Source organism: Brachycentrus maculatus, unplaced genomic scaffold (genome assembly GCF_059751285.1).
Source record: "Brachycentrus maculatus isolate JH-2025_06_01 unplaced genomic scaffold, ASM5975128v1 h1tg000119l, whole genome shotgun sequence".
Taxonomy (NCBI): domain Eukaryota; kingdom Metazoa; phylum Arthropoda; class Insecta; order Trichoptera; family Brachycentridae; genus Brachycentrus; species Brachycentrus maculatus.
Window position 1 is genome coordinate 489,428 of NW_028280872.1, and position 19,883 is coordinate 509,310.

General features: G+C 30.9%; 1 protein-coding gene across 2 annotated transcripts in view; it reads right to left on the reverse strand.

The window, feature by feature from the left end:
- Window positions 1–19,883, reverse strand: part of svp (COUP transcription factor 2) — a 130,878-nt gene that overhangs the window by 81,060 nt on the left and 29,935 nt on the right. Inside the window, exon 3 of one of the 2 annotated variants that reach the window (XM_088259636.1) lies at window positions 7,289–7,312. The exons of the other annotated variant lie outside the window; for it this stretch is intronic. Within the exon in view, the coding sequence (XP_088115762.1) occupies window positions 7,289–7,312 (24 nt within the window). The remainder of the gene's footprint in view (window positions 1–7,288; window positions 7,313–19,883) is intronic. 2 annotated transcript variants of the gene reach the window in all.

Below are 19,883 nucleotides of genomic sequence, written 5' to 3' on the forward strand. Positions count from 1 at the left end.
CTCTTAACGTTTTTAATTGTTATTATAACATAAATGAGGAATTGTTTAACTGGCTTTATTTTTATTAATGTAACTATTTTTGTTAATGTAATGTAATGTTTATTATTGTTTATGTAACTATTGTGTATTATATACTTTTTTTAATGTTAAGCTGTACAATTCCCGAACAAATAAAATAAGTAAAATAAAAATTATAATTGATGAATTTTCATTATTATTATTGCAACATAGGAAAATATGGCTTTTATTTTATAATTTTTTAAAATGGTAATTTTTATTTTACACTAGTTTATATGAATTACAATCTGAATACTATATTATCTACCATTATTATCTACCATATTATACTATATTATCTACAATACTTAGTCCGCCTCCGTAGTGTAATGGTCAGCACGCTCGGCTACCGTTCTGGATGTCCCGAGTTCGATTCCCAGGGGGGGTCATATAAATTTAAGTGATTTTTTCACTCTGATATTTATTCAGTATTACCCTGGATTGGTACCTGAAGCGGAGGGCTGATCACCTTTCCTTTGTGTGTTAACGATCAAGATAACACTGTGTTTATATAATGCAGTGCCCTATGCACCATTGGGGTGCGGAAAAGGGTTTGAATTATCTACCATATACCAGTTGTTATTTTAATTATTTATCAAAAAATATATAATATAAAAAATATATGAGGAATTCTTAACTTAGATAAAAAGAATAAACTGAGCCAATTTTTTTGACCATCCTTTGAAAGCTTCTTCATAATATCTATGTCAAATGACCTCCCGAATTGGCGTTAAATACCCAGTGGAGTGGAACTGAAGGGTCGTTCAATAAGTTTACGGCTACGTGTTTTCTGTGAATATTTCATTCCAGTAACGTTCGGACACATTTACAGATTCCATTACAATTCTCGGACATTCCTTTTCATTTCTAATAGATCTTTTCGTCATCTACACGCTTTTTAAAGATGAATTTAAATTTAAAATGAAAAAGATTCAGTCTAAAATATGTATCGTATTATAATAATTTTAAGCTTGAATTATGATAAATTTATCCTTTTTTATTGTTGTATTATTTTGAAATTATGGCAACGAAAAAAAAATTAAATTAAAATTAATTTAGATGAAATCAGTTGAAGTTTTAGAGGAAAAAAAGCGTTTATTTTAAACTCATTAATTTTTACAAAATCAAATCTGATTGGATTACAGTTTAACTATGTCTTATGCAAACATAACACTTAATTTAAACATATGTGTGTGTGTGCATGTATATGGTATTTTTAATTGTATTATTTTAATGTTTATTTTAGTTGTTTGTTCAAATATTAAATCATAGGATTTTTAAAAAATATATGTAAAACAATCACGTACATCTTATTTTTTTTATATAACTTTTAATTATTCAACAAAGTCAAGTTAATATGAGTATGTCTATTTCCTCAAAAATCAATCTACGTTATTGTACTATGCTGTTCTTAAAAATGTATTTATTTATGGAAACATCTTTTAATAATAGGCAGCGCTTAATGGTGGTAATAATGTTCCCGAATGATCACTATAATACGCTCTTTATGAGGCATTTATGGTTTTAAATTGTAAAGACTACAATGAGAGGGCAATAATTAAAATATCTCTAGCAACCAGCCATCTAATAATAGTACATCGTAGTCTGTTCGTTATAAATCATCACCGGAGATCTCACTCGGACGCCGCGTGAAAAAAATCTAATGAATCGATTGGGCAATGTAAAAAGTATAGGAATTCAATGAAGCACGTGCTGTTGTGCGATGGATGTTCACAATGGATGGCAGAGCCGTGGGAATATCTATTTAACAAGGTGTATCTCTTATTGTAATGTATAGACGCTAGATACCTCTCGCAGTCCGTTTGTAGATGCCTATGGTCGCTGGGATTCTTAGCTTTTACTCAAACCTGTTGTTAGAGCCAAGAACAGGTCATATTATAAATATCGGTATACATGATTACTGTTTTATTATTTATGGAATCCGACATGTTTCTCTGCAATCTCTGCAGTATTATATTTAGTATGGAGGGATACAACGCTAAGTCGATTATTACTAAATGCATATTATAATATTATCCGACATACTTAGAAAGGTATACATGCAAAATTCAACCCTCAAAAACTAAAAATTCACAAAAAATGTACCATCAAAATCGGTCAAATTTAATAAATTATTTTATCCAATTTTTGCATGGTAGATACCACTATTTCTTTTTAAATCAAATCTATTGTGACACGTGTGATATTCAACATCAATTTCAACCGGTTAATCCATCGAAATATATTTTACGATAAATTTTAAGAAATATTTACCAAGTTTTTTTTGTTGTTGAAATTTGATAGATATTATCACAAGGTGATTGCTGAATTCATTTATAAAATTAAGACATAAGTATGAAAAAATATTTTTAAGAATCAGACTTATTTGCTGTTTAAAATGATTAATTGAAATATCAACAACATTTACGTACGAGGTTAAAAAAAAATACGTCATTTTGTCAAGTCGCTGAATTAAAAAAAAAATCTTCCAAACCGTATCAATCAATTCGAAAGGGGTTTTGTATTAGCGATTAAAGAACATAAATGAAAGGGGAGAATACCAAAGCTAGTAGGTACTTTTTCTTACGAAACTTTCATGGAATTTAGGTATGTACTCGTATATTTAAATATCCTATATTTAAACACAGTGATTGAAAAACGATAAGTCATTTTAACAGCAGTTTAAAAAGCTTTTTAGTGAGTGTCACTAACTTATATTCTGCAATTACCTCTGTTTTAAAACGCAGATCATCATGCACTTTTAATGCATTACGTGTTTATGCATCATACATGAATACGTTATTAAAATCTCAATATACACGATATTGGCGGAAACGCTTACATTCTCAATCAATTTGAGCAAATTTCTCTCAATTTAGGTGATTAAAGAGAGTACGAGCCCTCAGACGCCTTATCCGAATCTGTTAGTGAATCGCTTCTCATGGAAATATTGGTAAATGCATAATCGGTACCATCACACGCCTCTAATACCGGCCCGACTTTGAAGATCGCTAAAACACGATAATGCCAAACACTTAACCGCAATTGCTATCATTTCGCCGGACAGGTTAGGTTAGTACTGGATAACACAGCTGGTATGGTATAAAAGCACATAGAAAATCCGTAATCACACCTGAGGTACCACATGCCTCATAACTCCTGGTACATTCCAATGATGATAGTAAAATATTATTTATTGATTCAGCAAAGGATTTGTAAAATTTAAAGTAAAATACATAGTGAAAAATTATTAAATTTTGTATGATCGAGGCGCTTAATTTTAGTTAAATTATAAAGTCAATTAAAAAATTTACTGGAGTGTCTAGGTATGTCTGTTTGAAATAATGTGTATATTTGTATGCAAAAGAGAATCCCTTTCATAGTGCCTATTAAAATAAACAAGGATTGTAAAACTTATAAATATATACGTTTTATGTTTTGTACTGACATTCTTGGTGGAACTGCATTTCATGTAATAAATGACAATTATATAGTTTATTTACACAGATATTTTATTTGACCAGTGATCGGGTTTCGTAATAACCGATAACATCAGACTGGTAGTGCTATATATGTACCATATATAGCATATTTAATGGGTGAAAAAACGGTGCATAGTAAGGTGCCGTAGAAATATTTTTTTTTCGATTCAGTTTAATATATGTTTTTCTGGCTTATTAATTTTGAATTTCGAAATACAGATCATACAAAATTATGCAACTAAATTTTTTAAATCATTTTAAAAAAAGTTTGGTGAAATACTATGATCTAAGAATTTTGTGCCACCGCATAGAATATGGCAGATACCTTTATTGAAAGTGTACGGAACACAGTGCCGGTTCCGTCCGATGCACGTGGCCTATTAGGGCTAAACGGTGATGATTGGACCACGTGGGAATGTGAGCAGATAATATGATAATGAGTGTCAAATGACCCTAATAAAGCTCTCCGATTTGATGCTGCGTTAAAAAACACGGTAACATTATGCTTGAAGTGGCAAGCGCCGTGGCGTAGTTGGGTAGACGTTCGACTGTGAAACTGGAGTCGCGGGTTCGACTCCCGCCAAGTACAAAATCAATTAAAGAAATATTGATTTTCAATTGTTCTGGGTATTTTTTTAGTGATGAATTTTTCACATTTACCTTCCCATACCTTACTATCCTACCTGCAGACAAGCTTCTAAATGTAGAGGCTTTACGAGATATTCCTTTAAAAAAATATTACACACACACACACAATATACGACTTACAGATTTGATGCTTGCAAGCAAAACCTTCATACTACTATGTTTTCGATATTACATTTTAGTAGATACAAAATCATTAAATTATATTTATCAAACACATTAAATAATTTACTAAGTAACCAAACGTCACGCCGCTTTCTAGCAGGGGTAGGCTGAGAGAATAGAACCCCACACCATTCTGTCTTTGCGAACAATCTTTTATTCTTCTCTTCCACAGTCATGCATCTCCTTATACGTACACGCTGATTATTCCCACTTCTGACCGTTCACTTAAAAGTATTTGAAATATTTGATCATGCCACTTTTTCCTCTGTCTTCCTTTGTTTCTATTACCAACCACAATCGCCTCATAAATTTGTTTTACTATCCATTCTTCCCTTATTCGAAACACGTGCCCAAACTATCTCAACACACCTTACTTAATTTTAACTATAACGCGTATCTCAGTCTTGCATTCATTCCTTACATCATTCGAACATCTATGATACAACGTTTTGACACACATTCATCTGAGAGAACGCATTTCGACTGCATTCAGTCTTCTTTCATAATACTTCAATAAAAATAAATAACATTTTCAGGTAACATATTTAATACATATGCAGGTACTTGTATGATTTATTGCAAGAAGTATCAGGGAGCCATAAGGCTCGAGAAGGTTGGAGAAATCGAGCGCTACTGTTGTCATGCGACCGTTGAAATGACGACATGTACTTATTTACATGTAAACAATGGCTACTTCGAGTCTTGCGATGTACCTGCGTTGCGAAACCGGTGAGCGACATTCGCGAGACTAAGTCGTTACGAAACAAGGGACTCGTGATCATGCGAACATACACTTGCGGAATTTTATTATAATATAAATCTTGCTGACATGTGTGTAAACCCTGAAGGAAACTTGTTACGGTTGTAAAAATACAAATAAATAAATTGAATCCGTAACCATGATTTTACAAACAAACAATTTTCTTCTATTGTAGCGATTGGCCTTAAGGGGGTACTCGCAAACATGCTATTCAGTAAGCGACCGGCTGCGCGAAGAGCCACACGTGTCTCCAAGCACAACTTCTATTTTTAGAAAATATATATGAATTTAAGTTTTCATGTAAATGTTTCTTTAAAAAATATTTTTATAATTTTTCTTGCACTCCTTACCTTTCAATAACTCATTTCTTTTCAAATTCATGTTTTTATTTCGAAGAGAAAATTATTTTTCAATACAAAAAGGTGTATTAATAAAAAAAATGGATTACGTTAAATATTACCTAAGTTTAAAGAAAATTAAGTTGCAATTTATCGTATATTGGACCTTGAGGCGGATTTATGCTTAATATACCGTTTTTGCATTGAAGAAATAAGTTTTTCCTCGAAATAAATATAGGGTTTTCGAAATAAGAGTTATTGAAAAGTAAGAAGTTAAGAAATATTCCAAAAAATTGCATACTCCATTGTATATTATTTTTTTTTTTAAAAGCGCGAAGACAAGTCTGTCTCCTTGCGCTGCCGTTCGCGTTCTCAATTTGAACGCTTAAGATGGTTTAAGAACTTGGCCTTAAGGAAATTTTGAGACTTTATTATTTTTTTAATGTGTAAAGCGTCATGCATCGTGTTACCTACAATTTTATTTTTTTTAATCTTAGGGGTGATATTCAATTATCATTTTTTACCAATTTTGAAATAAAACACATAAATATGATAATAAAAAAAAATTGTGCAACCTGCAATAGCTCGTACGCACATGAGTTTCTGAAAATATTTTTTTTATTATGTGTATATTTAAAACGTATAAAGAGGTAGAAATGATTTAACTGGAATATTCTATTATTAGGTCAATCTTTTTTGTTGTTTTTCTTTTCAACGTAAATTTTTCTCCTGCACTGAATATAAAGGCAACCAGATTCCGAGAACGTATCACGATCTTCATTCTTTCCCCCTCGCACTCCTTTCCTTTCGTATTGTTTTATCTCCCTCCACAATCTTTTGGCATCCACATTTCATATAACACATTTGGATGCGCGATCACGTTGTCTCAACTCGAAACTACAACAGAAAAAGGGCGTAAAACACGATGTCGTTAAAGACGACATTTGCTCTTTCTCCCGTACCAATATCACCCTTACGAACTAGTGTCACAAGCCACTAATTTCAAATATTTCACTTTACTACATAATAAGACACGTATGCACGAATTATTCGTACATTAAATTAACAATTTTTCAAGATTTCAATCTTTTTTATATAATAGTCTTATGAGAATGTCGTGCGTGGAACGGATATTGAATCTAAAAGCAGTTTACCATAAGTGTCATTGTTGTTTAAATAAGTCTACGATATTTGACGTAATACACCTTACAATCTACTTGGAAAATATGCGTCATATTGATGCTTTTTATAGATTAAAAAAAGCGGTTCGAAACAGGTTGGTCTTTGCTTTATACATTGTCTATGGAATCAAATTAAACATTTATTTTATATTAATATCCGAGTATTAATCACGAGTAAAAGTAAATTCGAATTAATGGCATCCATTAAAATAAACGCAATGTCTTTAAAAAGATAATAATAAATCATCTTTATGCTTGCAATATCTCTTATAGGAACGACACGATGCGTTTTTAGAGGGGATAAATTTAATTATTTTGTCGTCATTATCGATGTTTTTTTCAATTGAACGTAAATGCGTTTAGTAAATAAATAAAATCCAAACAAAAGTTTCCAAAATTGATCTTTGACAGACGAAATCGTCCTAGATGGAATGTTATATAAAAATAGTGAAGATAATAATACTTGGGAAGATCAAGCATTTCAAATACTTTAAAATGTCCTATGGTGTCCAAATTGTTTCAACAATATGGATTTGATGAAAATATGGATAGCTTGGGTGGGTTACTGAAAAATATGTGTATTTAATAAATGAAGGTTGTATTCGAACCACCCCCGGCCAGCAGCGGACTCGGCCCGGGGGTGGGAAGAGCGGAACTCACTTCTGGGGCACCCATAAGCACCACCTTTCGGACAAAATTATTCACAGTATGATTAATTTTCAAATTCAAACATTTATCTTGAACCACCCGAACGTTTCAGAAAAAAGTTATTATTTCTGTATACTTAATTTTAGAGAAATTCGTTTTTCTTACCCAATGGTGCATAGGGCACTGCATCGTATAGAAGCAGTGTTATCTTAAACGTTATTTACACGAAGGCAAGGTGATCAGCCTTGTGCTTCAGGTACCAATCCAGGATTATATTAAATAAATATTACTCTTAAAAATCATTGATATTTATTTTGACACTCTTCGAAATCGAACCCGGGACTTACAGCATGGTAGCCTAGCGTGCTAACCACCACACTGTGAAGACAGACAAAAATATTAGAGAAATCACACACTGTTTACTTTAAGATGGATTATATTTCTTTATTTTACCTTGATAAGTACAGTGCAACTTTTCATAACGAGTAATTCGCTTAACGAGAAAAAAAATGTGAAAAAGTTGCTTCCTTAACGAGCAACATTTCACATAACGAGTAACAGAGAAAGGGCAAGCCCCCTTTTCAATATATTCACTTGTGAACCGGGACTTCTGCGCCAGTCGAAATAAAAATGTTTCGCTTAACGAGTAAAATTCTAAAACGAATTATGCTCGTTATGAGAGATTACATATCGCTCACTCCTTTCAAGAACGTCATAAATCAAAAAACCTGATTTTTCAGGAGAACGTTTTTAAAGTTTAAAAATATAACACAATGTATTAAAAATAAATATCAGAGCACTTATTGAACCTTTTACTGTGCAACAGATCTTTTAGGTATAACCTGCAGGTTATTTCTCCATTTGAAAAATATTTCAAATATTTAAAAAAATAATTAAACAATACCATTTCTTCAAAATGCAAAAACAACACTTTCTGCCCTGTAGCGGATTAAGTTAAAAATATGCCCCTTTTGCTGGGATATATTACATTTTCTGGGCAATCCGAAAACATGCAAAACTGAAAATTGACGATTTATGATTTATGACGTTCTTGAAAGGAGTGAGCGATATCTCAACATGTGAGTACTATAATAAACTGCAGAATTCAAACAAGGATGCAATTTCGGATGCAAAATGCAATTATGAGTGTTCATTATTTTGTAATGCGGTTCTGAGTAGGGGCATACTGAGCTTAACTGTCAGTAATCTAAATGTGCAGTAAATTGCACCATCTGATTGCGAGCTGCAGAAACCATCAGACATCTGATGATACTTATCTTATTACTTATTACGAATTGCGATGAGGTATCTCTAAGAGAAACTCTATTTTTACTTAGAGTAATAAGAAGTGTAATAGATACCTTTTTTTCAGGAATCATAATGAACTTAGTCCATAATATTGGTATTGTAAAGGCAAAGGGGTATGTCTGTCTCAGACCAAATTTTACAGGAGAGCAAAAACAAACTTGTGAAATTAAATAACTCATTTGTTTTATATATTTTTTTACGTACATATCTTAATAAAACTAAATAAGTATTGCAACTACTGCTATATCCTTTTGCCAAATTATGGAATACACTTTTGTAGACATTTTGTGGAACAAACTTAGAAAATGAAAAATTTGACAGATATACCCCTTTGCCATTACACTACCGATATATACTCCCTTAGTATTTGTTTTGACATAATCTGGTAATGTCGATGATGACACCATTCATAATAATGACAATGAAATCCGTTACTGTGGATTTTCATCCACAGTAACTGGAATCTTAAATGGAAATTTTAATCATTTAACATTTTAATCTGGCGTTTCTCATGTATGTGATTATAATCCAGGATTCGGATCCCACATACTAATATAAGAGTTTCTGCTTTATAAAAAGCTTCTTTACATCTCACCAATAGATGTCTCTAGTGAAGTTCTAGTGATTCATGAACAAGGTTTCTAAATTGGTTCATATATATAGAACTTCCAAGAATTTGAGTAGTGTGGTTGTCAATAATGGGTAGAATTGGTGAATGTTACACGTGTGTAAAGTGATCACTTAAACCAGCCTATGACGGTCGTAAGCCCCGTAAATGCCCAGACTTCCATATTCTTCTTCATCTTTGATGAGATATCAAAAAATAATATGGAAATTTTAATGTTATAACTAAAAACTTTTTATTAGTTTGACCATTGGGAATCGACATTTCTTCAAGAATTGACTCACTGTATTGATCTTTAATTTCGTATACTATTGAGGTTGTCGTAGATTAAAAAATAGTCTTAAAACCCCAAATTAAAAATGTATTCATAAATCTAAGACACATTTTTATAGACACAAATAGGTACATAGTATGTAAGTATTGGTGTCTAATAAGAGAGGTTTGAAAAAGTGTCGACGATAATTTATATTTCAGTTAACGTTTTCCAGATTTACATTCCTGTAACACTTGGGCCGAGATAACAAGATTCTGAAATTCTAGCACATTCATTTTGTCCGAAGAGTCAATTTGTCAATCCTATCTTTAACGGGTCGTTAGACAGAATTTTTCAATGACTTCATTTCACTAGCCTGCTGTGTCACCGAATATTTATGTTTCATATAGAAAACACACATAATATCTTAACTAATATAAACAGGTAGGTACATCGAAGATTTATTACTATTCGTATTCAAAATATACAAATAAATAAACAAACTTCAACAAATAATCATCGAATTAAAAAGTTTGATGTAGTTATGTAAAGATTTAATTAAAAAAATGTAAATTTATTAATATCATGAATAAATATGTTTTCATGTGTGGGACTAATTTTAAACTATTTAAAATTATCCTTTGTTCAAATCACAGAGATATTCAATGAAAAAGTTTTTTAGCCACTTTAAAAGTGTACTCGTGTACCTTACTTGTATTTTACTGATTTTATTCCGAAGATTGTAAAAATTGTAAATATTTATTGTTTATTTTCCCTGCAACATTCTTTTATAAGTTTCCTTTGAATTGTACCTACATAACATGCGAGAATGACAACGTTTTGTCAACGTTGTTTACGACCGAAATAACCTTGTATATTTTTGCTGCAACGGCCTATAAACGAAAACCATTGGGTAAAAAAATTAAAAATATTTTATTATTTAAAATCTACGACTTAAAGTTAGATTAACAAAGTTTAGTTTATACAAAATTATAATACCATGTATGGATATTATTATGTAGTATTAAATGCCAATACTTAAGACGGTTTTGACACGAAGGCATTCGCACGTAGGAGCTATTAAACTTAGATTGTTATTGCGCCTTACAGGTGATGGTTTGAAGCCGAACTTACAAGGTTGAGTACCGAGTCTACATACAATCTCCCTTATTACATAAACAGTACTATACTTAAGTAACAAGCGTAAGTAAAATTATTATTATCTATGGCAAAAAAAACACAAATCTATATTTTATGACAGATATCACAACAAAGTGTTTAAACTGTACAAAAAAGTATTACCGTTTTTCCTTTACTAGATATATTTAATGAATCATTAGATCAAAATCTTCGAAAAAACTTTGTTTCCATTCATTTCATCTCATTTCCCTGATATTCAAGATTTACAATGATTAAAATTGTCAAACTTCTTAAATTAAAGGCCAAATAAGAGGACGAAGTAAGATTATATAAAAATAACTAGGAGAGTTGGTTAGTCAAACGGTATGAACCTCGAAATGGAACTGACAGTTTGTAATTTAGATCTATTTGAACTTAAAATTCGGGCCCGACCAATCTGTGATATTCAATTTTATATAATTTAATTATTCCATCTTTGGGTAAAAAAAATGCAATTCAAAATGAAAATGAAAATTTAAAATTAAATTAAATTCACTTAAAATTCATTTGGACGAATTTCCATGTCATGGGAAAAATCACATGTGGTATATATGAGAATATTATATTAGGTGTCTCAGGCATGTAGAAAAGTGAGAAGGTACTCGCATAAATTTGAAACAATTAATAAACCATAACCAATTAGGTCACTAAATTAATACTTGTTGATGTCAGCGCAATTCTTTTATAAGAATAATCATCGGATTTGGATAACGATTACAATAAAAAAACGTCATGGCGTTAATAATACATATTTACTTTTCAGCATCTGTAGATTGAGAATCGATAAATTTAAATTATCGTGGTAAAACGTCATTTAAACATTACAGTTTGTATACAATGTTTTAATCTGTATTGGATACTTTTTGTCGAGTTGTATGAAACAAGCTATGGTGAGGCATTGAATTACTAACCTTCGACCTGACCATGTGCAATGTGCAAGCCACATTATTTGTGCATATATAAGTAGGTACCTGAGTGCTGTGTGAGTTGTTTATTATGAAGAAAAAAATATTAAAAATTAAAATTACGATAGTAAATTTTGATCTATAAAATCGTAATTTTATATTTTCTGTAGACTGCATATAAAAAATCTGAAATTATATGTTTTAAAAGCCAAGAAAAATCTTTACAATTATTTTGTAGTTAAGAACTGTATTAATTAGCCCTCATTATAAATCGATATATCGAATAATTATGTGTACCTAATTTTAATATGGGGGATTTTATTGTTTGTCTTCAGATATATAAATGAATGCACGTACCATAAGGTATATAAATAAAACATATTAATAAGAAACTTTTTCACTACATGGAACTTAATATTTAATATAAACAAAATGTATTTTGTTAAATTAATACATGATTTAAAATATAATTAAAACATTTCACAGTACTCTCTTGACACTGCATTAAAAGCTCGAGTGGAAATAAATGCGGATCATGAGTGTTTATTTGATTATAAAGAGAATATTGTAATCTGTCGGAAATTGATTAATATGAGCGGCTTATCTCTGCTATCTGCAGGTAAGTACAAAAATTGAAAAAAAAAAACTAACGAGAAAAATTCTGTTCATTTTTCGGTACAAATTACGTATTTGTATTGTATGTATCATGTTTACAAAAAAACGTTAAAAATTGCTAAAAAGATCCAAACTGTAACAATAAAAATCAATACTGCTCTCGTCAAATTGTGCAACCAACTTGCATAATACCTGAACCAAAATCCCTCACCATGAAACCCCCTAGCATTGTGTAACAAGTTCCCCATGCGCTATGGGTCAAACTTCAAAACACACATCCTTTTGTTGGGTGTTTCTTTCAGGGTCAAAACAGGTTACGTAGGGTACCTTGCATAGGACGCTATGGGATCCCCAGAATTTAACAGTTGTTTTGTGCTATTAACCTTAAGCCCGTGTTACTATTTTAATCTTAATTGCGGGTTTTGTTGTGCCTTTTTGTATTTTTTTTCTTTTTTTGTTGGGCGATGCGTTTCATAGGATCACGGATACAGACTGAGGAGGAAATAGATAGGTAGATTTACCTTGATATTATAATGGATAGTGTTTGATCCGATGTGATGGATGCCATTATACGTGAATGGGGATAGACACATTATGAATATAGAGAGTATGCTAGTGTCATAACATATACTTCATTATTTTTTGTCATCAAATTCTTTCAATGTGTACATTTAAATTTGCCCAAATAATTTGGAAATTCAAAAGAAGCATCCCAATTATTAAATTAAGAAATAAATCGGCTTCAAATTATTATAAATTACTAGGAAAAATAAAAAGGTAATATTTGTTGATTTTTAACTCCGCTACATTTTTTTAAATACGTATTTACGTTAGTTGATTGAGCATTAAAAATAATATACATCGTCGTTTAAAACCTCAATTTAATAACGTAGACTCCTTACATAGAAAAAGCGCACGATGCACGAATGGGATAACAAGATGTAAATTATTTCTTTTTAAAAATGAATTTAAATCAAGAAATCTTTTGTACCCATTTTCAGTGATCTCTGAATGATTTATTATACATAATCAATCATGTATGATTTATACATATAATATGATAAAATGTGGTTATACGGTTAAGAAGTAACAACTATGCATTTTTATCGAAATTCATATATCACGTTTTTTAGAAAATAACCTGTAAATGTGCGGTATTTCAAGATGCTAATTAAATGAAAATAATAAGAAAAATGTATGAATTATATTACGATGTCTACAATCGAGTTTAAATTTAACAAAATGTAAAAGTTTCATGTTTTTTTTGCTGCAATGATTAAAGAAAACACTTGTTTTTTACCACTTGAGTTTTATTATAGACTACATGTTTCTTTTTTTTTTTGCTGTTTAAATAAATATTGTAATTCGGTGAAGTATCGCCTGATTCAAATGTCTTGTAAATGTCATTTAAAAAAATAAAATCTGTTAACAATTGAGTTTTCAACCGAGACATTTGATAATGAATTTTGCAGACAGGATACTATTCATATATGAATCTGTACGTATACTGCATATGTCCAGTTGACAAACGTCAAATATGATTGACGTACGACGCCATTTGCAAATATTATAACATCTTCCAATAGATTGCTTAATTTTGTGCAATCCTGATTAAGAAAACTTTTGAGTTTATTAATGTAAACACGACTAGTTTAGAGAACAGCAGAGATTAACGATCCAAACATAATGGACAGTATGTTTTGTTGTTTAGACATATCATATTTATGTAGCATTCAACTATTATCTTAGTGAAGTTTCTCAATTCGAAACAAATCATTTGTCTTGGAACATTATGAAACGCACAAACGTCGAATATGATTGACGTACGATGCCATTTGCAAAAATTATAACATCTTCCTTTCTTCTTCTTCCTGGCTACATCCCAGCTTTTTTTGTATGGGAATTGCATTTATTATTTACCTTGCTTATTACGTACAAGGTTTATAGATCATCTAGTGGATTTTGTTTCTTCTAGCCAATTAAATATGTTTTTATTCACAGGAGCATATTTGGGAACAGGAGGGATAATCTAGTTTGGGCCAATCGGAACTTCTCAGCGTTTGCTCATTGCTGGAAGCAAACCACGTAAAACTCCTCAGGAGAAGGATACATCCGAGCTTATTGGCCTTGTAGACTGCTGGGGTCAGCTCTCCTCATCCTCGGGTTATAGGTCCTTCTGTCCTGGACAACGTCACCTAAGCCATGCCTTCGAATCATGTTATCTTTCTACATCATCCATAAACTCCTTCTTCTAGATAACATTCAATGAAGATCCATTTATATTGCCTGGTTAAAAAATTTTAACATCTTCCGATAGGGTGATCAATTTTGTGCCACCCTGTATGTGTTGATATTATATTATGAATATTCAATCAAAGTACATACAAAACATGTAGCAAAGTCTGTTATTTTTTCAAACGTTTTATTTTTTATTACTTTGTTAATCGTCGAATAAAACAGGGCCCACTTTGTGTTGTACATCAAAAACGTGTGAAATATTTATTGGGTCGGTGATTAACGTGGAAGTATTTATTGATTCGATGATAATAATGGTTGTACACTATATCATACAGGTGTAACGAGGCGGGACCTCATGCTGCTTCTCGGCTGGAGTCTCCCGTCTGCTCGGGCACCAGGAAACCTCGACTCGAACCACAAATTATTCTAATTTATTCGATCCATATGAGAGGCCGAGGTTATTGATTATGCTATCCGGATAATGCACCGCGGTAAAACAGAGATATTTGTCAAAAATCGTGTGAACTGATGGTCAAATTTATATGTTAATTTAGCGTTTTTATTTATTGGTTTTTCTTAGCGCAGGAGTGATCACCTTGCCTTCATGTAAGTAATGATCAAGAAAACACTGCGTCAATACGATGCAGTGCCCTATGCACCTGTAGGTGGGGATAAAGATAAGATTTTTTTCTTGTTATTTGATGCATAGTCTATGAATGAAAGGACGAGGATATAAATGAGTTCATATTCAGTTGTACATTGTTTCACTAGAGCGTATATATTGCATTAATTAACTTGGCAGTCACTTTATGGTAAAATCTTTCCATTTTTAATTTATGTATTACTTGGTAAATACCACTATTTCAAAATATTTATTTATATTTTGTTCATACAACAATCATTAAAGTCATTTTAAAAAGAAAAAAGCCCAGACAACAAAATTCTTATTGTAAATATTCAAAATATTTTTTTTTTTTAAACTATTTTTTTAGCAATTTAACAGTGAAAAACACTAGAATCTATAGAAAAAACATCTTTGAGATAATAAAATGCATTTCCAAACGATTCCAACAGAACTTCAAATATTTGGGAACCAAATACTTCAATAACCTTCCTAAATAAATTAAATGCATAACATAAATTTAAGTAGAAAAAACGACGTTTTTTTAATTAATTATTTTACTCACAAAAATAAACAATAAGTGTAAGTGCATCTCCAGCCACAAGAGTTTAGTCTCTTCATTGGAGAGATCAGTGTAACTAATTTTAATATTGCCAAAAGCAGAAATGTCCAGCAAATAAATTAAATTATAAAGCAATCTTCGAACCATATTTTAATAAAACAAAATAAAATGTATATTTTATGTGTTTTCAAGATCAATCTTATATTATTTCACAACAATTATTGATATCTGATGAACGTCCAGACGTTTTTCTTATCAATACTGCTACTCGCAATGCACAATGTCCTTGCACGCACTCCTTATTACAAAAGTACTACAATTAAATATTGTGAACTTGCAAGTGGCATACAATGTAATCGTCATAAGTGTCATGAATTAAAAGCAACGGAAGTTCTAATAGGATCGAGTCCTCGGACACAATTTGTGGACCCTTGAAGATAAAAGGAAGATAAAATTGCGCCAGACAATAAGCTAATAACACAATTGGACTGGGATTCCGTGCGGAAGTTAACGCTTTAACATTTAAGTGAGGATAATTTTAACTCAGCTATTTGCTAAAAAAATATAGTAAAACCTCGAAATAACGGACTAATTTGAGGGGGGGGTGTACGTTAAAGCCGAAAGTTGAATAAAAATATAAACATAAATTTTTTTGGAAATATGAACATTGTATTTATATTTTATTTTAAACAAACACCATAAACGCAAACAAACAATAGAAATTATATTACATAATTTTTTTTTTCTTAAAACAGCGTTTTTGTAATAAAAAATAAGTTCTAAATAAATGTATGATTTTAAAAAGATTTATTAAAATGTGATGAGTTAACAATTAGGTATCAATATGTTTTTGTTTTACACATATTTAAAAAAAACTCCAATATTTATTCAAATAAAAAATTGGGCGTGGGGAGATGTGTGGCCCCTCGCGCAGCCAGTCGCTTACTGAATTCTATGTTTGCGAGTAAGGCCTTAAATGAGTCATATCAAACTTCTATATTCATAAATCCATTTAAACACATATCACAAGAGGAGAGTGGTGGCCGAAACACTAAGAAATATTTTGTTTGCAGAAATATAGTTTTTTTATATTCAATTAAATGATTCATTACTATGGATACATATTGGTTTTTTCCTAATGCCATGAAGTTCTTTTTCCTATAATAAATACGATTTAAATTTCCGACTGCAACGTCTAACACAAATACGAATTTGATTTTCCCACGTATTTTCCGTTGCAAAGAACAACAGTACTAATTTAACTCAAACAATCGCGTATTGCAAAAGTACACATATTCTCGAAATAATGCAAACAGTTGGCCCATAAAGGCATAAATACACACAGAGCCAAGCGCATAATATAGCCCCACTCTATTACTTCAATTACAAAAATCAACGTTAACCCTTTGTGAGTTGTAAACATTTTCAGTCTCAATTTCATACAAAATGGTAATACACACCTACATTTATTCACACTTTATAAGCGGTGTGTAATATAATCCGGTAAGGATCTTGCATACGTTAAAAAAGGGTCTTTGCTTAATAAAAGCTTTCCCAACCCAACCTTAGATAGCTCCAGCGAACTCACATGTACAGATTCATGAGATTAATAGTATATATATATATGTAGGAGTTATGAAAGTTTGAGTCGTGTAATATCAATCATGGGTAGAATCGTTAATGTTGCAATTGTGTAAAGTGACCACTTAACCAGTCGATGACAGGTCACAAGCTCTCTAAAAAAACATATAAAATATTCTTCTTCGTCTCTGTTGAGTTATAAAAAAAATAGTTTAACAGTAAAGATAGGTGTGATCATTTAAGCAAAATCTCTACTTTGGTTGACCTATAAGTATTTGTATTTACGTAATTCCATTTTTATTAGATTTAAGTTTTGTACTGACATTTTTTAGAATAAAATAATGCATAAATAAAGCTTTATAAATATTTATTGTTTCGGCATTAACTTTGTGGTGAGACATGTTACAATGATTAAAGAAAACGCTTGTTTTTTACCACTTGAGTAAAAAACAAGTGTTTTCTTTAATCATTGTAGCTTTATAAATATGAATTTATGTGGAAAAACCATTTACATATGTAATTGTTATTTTATTATATCCATTTTAAATGACAATTTTTTGATTTTTCTGTGCTACCAAATGTTTTAACATTTTTATTTATACCTATTTATTTCTGTATTATATGGTAAAAATAAGCGTTGGCTTAAAAATTTGATACAGAAAAAAAGAGTATAAAATGTTAACTGTTTCACGGCGGGGTTTATGTCTGCATTTTGATAGTGCATTTTGAATTTTGACACGAGTCAGAGATGGTCACGTTGTCTGTGGCATCTTCTGTCACGCTGTCAGACCCAAAACTTAAAACTCCTGACATCTCAGAGACAACAAGACGCTGTTCGGAAGACAACCGGGCTTGAGGAGGAAGAGGGAGGACTCGAGATGAGGATATCTGCATTCCAACGTGAAGAACATAGATTTAACATAATAGTTTCAGAACATACATACAAAACATTAAAAAAAATAAAATCAAAACACGCGATCGTATACTTTCATACATAATTATTCCTGAAATGTGTACAGGAGTCAAAATGTATCAACATATACACAAAATGTTTCAAAAAATTAATGCCCATTACATACAAATCTTGAAAAAATATATTAAAAAAAGACTATTATACCATTGATTATATAAAAAATTAAACCTTGAGTGTAAGTCCCTCACCAAGCACAAGAGCTCAGTCTCTTTTTTGGAGAGGCACAACGAATCTAAAACTATAAGTTTGCCATATGTATAAATGTTTGGAAACTGTATTATGTTGTACTTAAAAATGTAACTTTATTAAATAAATAAATAAATAAAAATAAATATACAACAGTTTAGTAAAATTATTTTATTTTATTCGATTGGAAAAGAACCCTTTTAAATATGCAGAAAGCATAGAAAAAGAAATATTTATGTACTAAAGAAACATATCCCGAATAAAAAAAATGAAGATAGAAGCATGAATTGTATTCAATACTTGGGATATGATATTTTTTGAATTGGTATTTTTAAAAAAAAACGGTTTGAAATGACCGCTGGTCAATATGGGTCTCGCCAAAGTATGGGAAAGTTTTTGGGTCCTTTCAAAGCCGATTAATCACCAAAATCAAAATTGCATAAGAAAAAAAAACGGGTATCATAATACACAATAGTATGATGGTCAGAAGCTAGCCTTGGGGTTATTATTTTCGCTAAAACATTAATTAAAACTACCCTTATTCTTTCATTCCAACCTTTGCAGATTTAGCATTCGGGACCAACCCTTTGAGTTGATTTTTTTCAAAAGATTTGGTATGGTCAGTGTTGGACATCCTTTCAGGCAAACAATGGGATCTTTTTATCTATTTTAAAGAATAGTTTTGTTTACTTATTGTGTGACCTGGCCCCCTTATAAGGGCGAATCCTTTATACTAAAGAGGGACATGGTGTGAATAAAGGGTCGTTTATTGTCATATAAGCTAATTATGTTTCCACACATTTTGTCACGGTCTTGAATTTTTTGCGAATCTCCCATTTGCATATTCCCAATGTCACATTACTTAATCCGAATGGAATTTTGAGCGACCATAACTGTCTAATATTTCGTATATCTGCGTGTGAGTTCCAGTTATTTTTATGGCGGAGAAAGTTTACAAATATTCAGAGATCGTTAGGAAAAATAAGAAATTACTAAGACAAAATTCCGAGACTTTATTTATTTTTTCACTTCATTGTTTTCGTACTAGATTTACATAATTCTTATATAGTAATGGGAATAATAAACGTTAAAATTAGTCGCTTATTTAAGATTTTACTCTCTACAATCCCACACAATATGTAAAAGATAATAAATTATTGAATATGTTCAACTAATAAAAGCTTGGCAGTCTAATTTGAATAAAATATTTAACAAATCACGGTATTTAGAGAAAACGAATTAATTGATTTACCCAGCAGAATGATAAATTAAATTATCATAAATGAAACTGAAAAACAATAATTTTTTTCTCGAAATATTTATCCCATTTTTTATCGTACGTGACACTGTTTAGAAAGAAAATATATAAAGAGTATTCATTTTTAGTTAGTTGTAGGAATTATCATGCTTGAAATCCATGTATTTTTTTTCTACGATTATGTTCCCCTGGTACCTATGCTCACATTTTGTGAAATTGACGATAAAATTGCGCTGCATCGGTAAAATGGAAGATTAGAAATAGATTATCTTAATCTACAGATGAATATGACGATTACCACA